The 8,844-nt window shown below is 37.3% G+C and overlaps 1 protein-coding gene across 1 annotated transcript; it reads left to right on the top strand.

Moving 5' to 3' along the window:
- Positions 1–4,199: 4,199 nt before the first annotated feature.
- On the top strand, positions 4,200–5,963 carry LOC149288913 (sarcolipin-like). The gene is made up of 2 exons (XM_089491179.1): positions 4,200–4,290; positions 5,917–5,963. Exons 1-2 carry the CDS (start codon positions 4,200–4,202, stop codon positions 5,961–5,963), a joined length of 138 nt encoding a protein of 45 aa, XP_089347305.1.
- The last annotated feature ends 2,881 nt before the right edge of the window (positions 5,964–8,844 follow it).

The following is an 8,844-nucleotide window of genomic DNA, read 5'->3' as shown; positions in this document are numbered from 1 at the left end:
CGTGATGCTGAAGAGGAAAATGTTGCCTTTATAGTAGGAGTGTATTTTTGCTTGATGAATGTTATACATCATAAAGGCGAGGGCAAGTTGTTAAGCTGGCAAATTAAACATTTTTAACTTTAGCCTATGGTCTAAATTTGGAATCTTTAAGCATGATAAAAAATGCATAGAAAGGTAGAATTTGAAGGCGTATAAAAACTATTCGGCCCATATAGTCTGCCCATTTTTCCTGATGTAAAAACTAACGTTAATCAGTCCTCAGTCTTGTCTTAGATTCAGGATAGTTTTATGCCTATACTTATGCATGTTTAGATCCTCTCATTTCATCAGCCTCTACTACTTCTGATGGGAGGCTGATCTATTTATCTAACACCCTCTCCGTAAAGTGAAGCCTCCTTACATTAAATCTAAGCTTACGACTCTCTAGTTTAAGACTATGACCTCTTGTAATATTTCTCCTTCTTTGAAATAAGTTTCTCTTCTGTACTTTAAGCATTTACATGTTTCTATCACATCTCCCCTCTCTCTTCTCCCCTACAAGCTACAGATAATGCGTTCCCTTAGTCTAGATTGACTATAATGGTGCCTGTCCTCTGAACTCTCTCTAATGTGTCAATATCCTTCTGGAGATGGGGTTTCCAGAACTACACGCAAAACTCTAGATGAGGTCTGACCAGAGATCTTCGTCTTCCCACTAATTTCTCTAATTATACATTTTAGAAACCTCACATTAAGGCAATGCTAGGATTCTTGTTTTATTCATCTGAATGAATTCGCTGGGATTTATAAATGACATCTCTGATCAGCCTCCAGCCTAATGCAGTTCATGGATCATAAAACTGAATTCAACCACCCAATGCTAAATTTCTGAATACATATCACAGGAAAACACAGTGATCCAATGATGTGCATCTCGGAGAGCTGAAGGGAGAAACTCATCTTAAAATCAATGTAAAAAAAGATAAGATAAATAATATTGCAGCTTTGTTGCAAATTCCATTTGTAAATTAGAAAAGATATCTCGACTGCAGGCTGTAGCTTTCATCATGCTCGGCCGACGTAAAAAACCTTGCTAAATGTATATTGGTGACATAAAGTGGACTCTGCTGTTGACTGCATCTCCCTTCATGGGCAAGTCGCCGGTGCCGTTGTCCACCTGGTGACGGAGGCTGCCTGTTACCGGACGGTCAGCTTTTGCGAGACACCAAGATGTCGGTCTGCACTTTAGTATTACAGGACTGCGGTTAGCGTGGGATTATGAAGTGTACATCATGCAATGTTATTTCCAGTGGGGTTATTATGCTGGCATATGCCTTCAATTGCTGTTGGATAGATCTCTAGTTATGTGGACCCTTCTTCATACTGTCCTGGGATTTCCTTCTCTGTTTTCATGCTATCACCATTGGCATCACCGAAGGATGATAGTCATTGCTTTACAAGGTCCTGTTTCTGATATTGCAGCAGATATTTCCAGACTGAATTCAAAATTCAGTCTGGAAAATTCAAATAATTAACACACTAATTAAAGGAACAATTGTGTCATGTTTGGCAGCATTATTCTTGTATATCATATAACAATCCCTTCCCAAACCCAACAAGCTAAAAGATGCTGGTGGAATACAATACTTAAACAAGCATCCAGGGTAGAAAGCCATGGGGAGTAAAACTATGATCGTGCATACATGTTCAGTATAAACTCAGCAAACAAGCAGCATACATCGCTAAAGCGAACAAGCAGTGCTAGCAATGTGCATTTGACATCATACCTATTGGCTATTGGCACTTATACGTTATTTTTTTGTAGAGTTTGTCAACCTGCCATGTAAGAATAATTTTCTATCATATTGGGTTGGTATTCCATGGGTTTGAGGGTCTTCTTGGTTAAACAGAAATGGTGTATTCTTTTTTTCCACATGGAACAAGGAAGACAGACTGTTGTGAGACCAGGTACCACGTAACAGACCCATAACAAGAAGCAACTGGTAATGGTTATATTTCTAGCTGTCTCGGGGAGAATGTTTACATAGATTTCTGCTCTAGAACATCTTATTATCTAGTCCTGCAGCCATCAGGCAGGTGGAATCATTTATTTAACTGAAATTATTTGTCTATGGAACCATATTTAGGAAAGACAATTCATTTGTGTCTAAAACACTTGATGTTATATTAAAGATGTACTGAAATGTTATTTTTTTACGTGAAATATTAGGGAAACAGTAATGATTCAGGAGGAGTGCAGTATTCAGGGCTACTTTTGACAATGATGTTCTACAAAAGAACAACTAGATATGGAAGCTAAAGGGTTATTTGTAACTCATTAATGACTTAACACAGGCAATGATATACTGTATTTCACTTTTTATTAACATAATGTTTCCTACCTAGCATAGAAAATTAATAAGATTTACTTGATTTTTTGTTTGTCTTTGCCCCGACGGAAGGGCCTGTGTGGCTGAAAGGTTGGCAAACTGAATAAATAGGTTTTTTCATATTCTATCTAGCCTGTACAATATATATAGTTATTTTGATACTAGCAAAGCAGATCTTTTTATGGTGTGAAACTACCATTTATAATTCTCATATACAGATGTAAATATTCTTTTATAGATTACTCTTTTATATAGAGTGTGAGATCTATGCCTCAGGTAGCATCCTGTTGCTGGGCTACTTGGAGATGCTGAAAGAATCGTGACCATAACCTGGCACGCTCTGTCAGAAAGGTTAAAAATACTGAACTCATTTCCCTGATCCTCCTGTTGTCCCCTTAAGTCAGTGTCCCAAGGCAATCACCTAGTATGCCCTCAATAGCACTTGCTCTAAAGCCTTCAGAATTCTAGCGGCATGTTATTACCCCTTGAAAATATACAGTTTCAGAAAGGACTGCGTTCATTACCTGAATATTAACGCTTTTCATGCATAGAGGACAGATAGCACTACCCCTTCATCGCTTTTATTTCATGGGCATGTTTTTATACGCGGACATAAACCCTCCAATGGATAATGCTTTACAAAATGCTGGTCTTCCTTTGAACATATTCAGGGGATTGCTAAGACAGCAGTAAATGCCATAAGGAGGTGCTGAGCGATAAGAGTGGGTAATCAGAGTCTTTGTCATACTATTTTTTCTCCTTGGAATGATACGTGTAAACAAGCAGCTGTTACAGTTCAATGGAAACACCGGGGAAAATCTGTACTGTGATGAGTGAGAGGTTGAGCAGGCTGTACGCCATTCTTCATCTTGAGTGGATGTGATGTCCACTTTAAATGATACTCATATCTACCTTGATAGATATGGGCATATTAATAGCTGTATGTGCGGTACCATCTGTCCCTACAGGCCTGAGCTGCCCGCAGAATAGCATGAGCCATGAGTTGTTATAAAGTAGAGTTGTCTCACCACTTAAAGCTATCTCCAGTGATCATACCCACCAAATCCCTCTGTGTAAACAAAGCACATCATGTTTCTTCTAACAAATTACTTACTGACATAGCTCACAGTCTTGGAGAATACCTACATACTACTAAACTTTTGAGGTTTATGATGTTTGCCTTTTCTGTAATTCCAACAAAGTAGATATTAGGGCATAAATGGGCATAAACTATGGCATGTCCTAAAAAAAATACATGACATGTACAAAAATATCAGTGATGATGGGTACCTGCCAAGCTCAGTAGTAAGAGTGATGGAATCTGCCAGAACAGATTAAATTGAGAGGAACTCGCTGCTGTCTCAGCTATGCCAAGTTCCCCATTAGTTGAGCAGTGAATCTGGGATCTATTCAACAAGGGAAGAGATGGCCTGAGAATAGCCCAAGAAGAGAGGATGTCACATCGGGCTATTCCCAAACACTACTGAATGTCCACATTTCAAGAACCTTAGGTAGCGCCGGATTGAATTTCGAAACCTTGTGGAAGTTTATCACCATTTTTCATACTTGGCCCTTCTAATGTGCTAACCCTAAGTGAATAAATGTGCACACGCTGAATGTATATTATTATTATTATTATTAGTTGTATAGCCCTTGTCATGTCATGTGTTTCTAATTATGGGCAGATATGCGTAGACAAGCATTAATATGTCTTTGGCATGTTTTTAGACGAGACACCCTTGGTCAAGAGTGCTGCAAGCAACGGCAGGCTAAGGAAGATAAGCCAGGGTTCCAGTTTCCAGACACCTCCAACTCTCACAACCCAGCAAAATGGAGCGATCAACACAGGAGCTCTTCCTCAACTTCATGATTGTCTTAATCACCGTTCTGCTTATGTGGGTCCTAGTGAAATCCTATCAAAGCTAACGGACAAACGCTACCATGGGTGAAATCTGGTGTAATTGTCTCAGAAGAAATCCGGGACAAATCCCTGTCTGTGTGTAGTAACAACAAAGCTCTATGTTCTATGGCTAAGAGCATTGTGTTGCCAGCATCACTTTACAATGATATCAGTGCTCTGTGGATTTACTGCACTGTGCATGCGAAAGAATGAGTGTCCCTGCCATTTAAACAGAGAAGAATTGTTTAGTCTGCTAGTGAAACTGAGCAAATAAAAACAGATTACTTTTATGTCTATGTGAATGGTTGCTGAAAAATGGTTTGATTAAAAAGCAAATCCCACAATATCAGATTTCTATGCAGTCACCATCTAAATGAATAAAGATCACAACCAAATCTGAATATTTTGATACAGTTATTTCTATAATACAGATTTCTTTTATTACACAACCACACATATGGATCTGCTTATTTAAATGGTTATATATATATATATATATATATATATCTTATAATAGATATATATATATTTATATATACACACACTCTTGCAATGTTTTTGTACTTAACTTCCAAACACTTCTCCAGCAGATATTTGGCCCAGCTCAACTCTAAATATTTAAATTTCCACAAAATGAAGCACTCACAAAATTAGCAATTTTACAGATCACTGTTTTAGTTCCCACAATGAAGACAATACTAATGTGAAATAACACACTATTTATGCAAGACATAAGCATTCTCACTTGAACCTATTTAGTGAATGAAGACACGAGTTAATGCCAAATTCTATTTCTTGCAATACATCTTGGAATTTTGGATTTTAACATTTCAGCAAATAAATGCTAATATTACTGCAACAACATATTTACACAGAACGTGTATTTTGTAGAAAGTGCAGATTAATAAATGGAAAGAAAGGGGTGCTTTATAAAAATATTAGTTTTACATGTATTATTGTCTGGACCGGCTGCCTTCTATAATATACAGTTTTCTGGCAGGCCAAAAGTGTCACATAGGCCCCAGCAGTAATTTGGGGGACAGGTCTGGAAGACTCCAACGTTTCTTGGCACACGAATGGATCTTTTCATGTTTGAACAGTGACATCAACTTCAGGTATGAAATGAGTATACAAATCAGTCCAAATAATCATGTGTGAGGCCACCTGATGAATACATGCCACCCCGTTTGCCCAGTGTGCCCAATGTGGGCCTGATCTGTTGTGAGTAGCATAATATGAGTGCTGATTTTACACATAGCAGGTTCCATACCTTCCAAGTATTCTTTTTTTAGGAGGGACAGTCCCTACTTTAAAGCAAAAAAGTGTCCCTCACTCACTCTTCCCATAATGTCCCTCTTTTATAGAAGAGAGAATGCTATAGCTCATTATTGATACTGCCGGCGTGGCCAATTACAGCGAAAAAAACAAGGTAAGGAATTCCAGAGAATAGGTACTGGACAGGTAAACGACGGGGTACAAGAGAGGAAATAAGGGATAACAAATGAAGAGAGACACAAGTTTTGGAAAGAGTGGGGTTAGTTGACTAACTAGAGATCAGAAGAGAGGTATATAGGGTTGAAGTGCTGTGAAGAGCTTTGTTGGTAAGAGTCAAGGGTTTACATTCTTTTACTATTCTATTTATTCTAGGGGTTTGGGAGCCAGCGGAGGAACTGGCACAGCGGGTCAGCAGATGAGCAACTGTGGGATAAGAGAATTAGTAAGATAGTTTAATGAGAGGGAGTCAGCGGACTTGGACTGCTTGTCGAATTGTCAACACTGATTAAGATATCAGGACAGGGGAATTATCAGAAGCTCAGGTGTGGAGATGGGGCCCTATTTAGGTAATGTAGTACCAAACATTTATATAGCGCCATTAATGCTTTAGAAAACGTAGACTAGCAATAAAACGACCATAACATTTCCCGTGTGGCTTTTTTAATCATGCTTCCCATTCCCAATCTAATAATATGTTGTCACCGTGTTCTGGTGTATATTGCCATCTAGTGTAGTCCGAGTACAAACACACAATTACCCATAGATTTAGATCCCTTGAGGAGCAGGATTTTAGTGAGCGTGACCATTAAAAATGGCTTATATGCGTCTTTACAAGCCACAGCTTGATCACCCTACCTATGTTTCAAATATATTAATATATTAAATATATATAGCTTATGTATTTTTTTTTTTATAAAAATCTATTTAATGCTGGATTTTGACACGAGAGAATTTTTGGGTGTAATGATCCTTAACGTTTCTTGTGTTCAAATAAGGGATTTTGTTCCAGCGACTTACTAGATGACATACCTTCATGACGTTGGTGTTCATGATGATCATGTATGTCAAACACGATCGTTTAATTAGTTCCAGTCAACATGATCAGTAATGTTGACTTCATTTACCAGGATTTGATTCTTCAAAGCTTTAGGTGCTGTGCATCCTTCACCATGGGAATGGTGACTGTGCTCCATTTTAGGGCCACAAAGGGCGTTCCTGCCCCAAACAGATATGTAAAAACCAAAGGAGGGCCGGATACTCTAGGTCTCTCTGCCAAAATAGAGAGAGCGCAGAAGTCTTTAAGGGTATGTGGGAGCGAAAAGGTCAACCCACGTCCTCCACCAAAAACCAAGTCTTTCGAGACCAGGCATATTCAATAAACAAACTCAGTTATTATGGCAATAACTCCTCTCGAAGGTTCATGTAACATACATGTACGCAAACAATGACATACATCAGCATCACATAAACCCCAATTCCAGGAGCTGTTATTGGAAGATTAACCAATGATGTCTAGAGGAAAGACAGTAATTGGAAATCATTGGACACAAAAGCACCTTCCCCAAACGCAAAACAACTAAAACGAACTAAGCTTCAAGCATGGGTTAAAACATTAAAAGCTGCACAATATGATTATTATTATTATTTATTGTTTTATATAGCACCACCATAATCTGAAGCGCTGTACCCATACGATACTGTAACAGCGTGAAAGGAATACTCCAACTTACTGACAAAGCCTGGGGAAATCAGTAAAATAAAAATGCAACTAGAAACATTCTACTGGAATGTCATGAAGTTTATTCAAGTGATATCACAATTGATAGCCTGAAATTCAAAGAACAAATGCTAGAAAATCAGATTATACACAAAATGATGGCAGTATATTCTAACAACGCTCAATAGAAAAACGTGAACATGGGTGTTCGTCCGCACAAACATTTATCTATATGTTTTCATATTACTTATACTTGGGGATTTTCACGTTAACCCTTTAGAAGCCAATTTTCAGGTAATAGATAAACAGGATCAAAAATATATTGAGAAAAGTATTATCAATGGAATGCATGTTTTTAACCCCATAAGGAGAATGGGCGGTCCCAAAACTATTGAAAACAATGCATTTTGAGCCCGTACATGTACAGATTTTGTCATTAAGGGGTTAATATAAGTACTACTCCACTCATACTGAAGAGTTCTATAGCCTCAGTCCATTTAACGTTAATATTATACTGCCTCTTTAAATATCATGTATAATCACAGTAACAATGTTCTGAACACAAGAATTTTCACGTGTACTTTAACACTTTTCTGCATATAATGCATCATACAGATTCCTGGCAAAGCGTCCTCAGTGTATAACCGTCATTGCTTCATAAAAACGTTAGGCAGCTTTCAAAAATACAATACAAATCGCCTTGAGCTGTACAAGCCGAAAACTTTACAAAGGCTCCATGATTATTTGTAAAGGTTCTATTTTAAAATATAATATTTAGTATTTAGGAATTTGTCCTGTGATAAAATACACTGCATATTCAGCACATAATCAAGGAAATTGCACAATTAAATGTCTAAATATATGTAGTTATTCTGCTGCAGAAAATGCTTCCTACTAATATTCTATGATCTCCATCCGGAATCCTTTGGCTTGTCTCATCAGTTGTCTATATATTAGATCAAAAGAATAATCCCATACAAGGACAAGAGTCATTTTCGGTTATTACTGATAAGATGTTATACAAACAGGAACATAAATATGTATAATACGAGGTTTTGGTTTGTTAGTATTTCAAAGGGCCTTTGACAAATTATTGGGCTGTTCCACACAAACAAAACATTAATTTCACTAGTAAGTTACGCTAAGAACTAGGTGATATTCATGTTATTTTTTCCTCTAAATGTTTAATCACATAAAAGTAACAGAGAAAGTTTTAAGGAGCCTTTTCAGCTTCTATGGCAACAACCTATCAGTGCCTCCCTTGGTGTCAATTCCGCATTACCTAAAGATTTTTTACAATGAGTTTTATAAGTTTTATAATAACAATGTCTCACAGTGTGTATCCAACCCCCTCTATGCCTGGACAACCGAAATGATTTTTTTTTGAGCTACTAATTACTAATGAGGTTGAAAGTAGTTTGCCCCGATAATGAACAATACAGAGATAGAAATATTTTTCCTGAAATAGTAAAAAGTGCATATTGTAACACAAACGGTTTTATTTTTTTAATACTGAGATTTGAGAGTTTATTTTAGAAAGAAAAAAATATTCCTAATTTCAGACAATTATACCTTTAACAATA

Source organism: Sceloporus occidentalis, unplaced genomic scaffold (genome assembly GCF_023333645.1).
Source record: "Sceloporus occidentalis isolate IW3139 unplaced genomic scaffold, rSceOcc1.0.p SCAF_49, whole genome shotgun sequence".
NCBI lineage: Eukaryota > Metazoa > Chordata > Lepidosauria > Squamata > Phrynosomatidae > Sceloporus > Sceloporus occidentalis.
The sequence above is the reverse complement of the archived record's forward strand: the minus strand, read 5'-3'. Positions and strand labels throughout refer to the sequence as shown.

Coding starts and splice junctions, on each gene's coding strand:
- LOC149288913 (XM_089491179.1), top strand. CDS start 4,200: ATGGAGCGATCAACACAGGAGCTCTTCCTCAACTTCATGATTGTCTTA. Junction 4,291..5,916: donor CCTAGTGAAATCCTATCAAA/GCTAACGGACAA, acceptor TATTTATTCTAG/GGGTTTGGGAGCCAGCGGAG.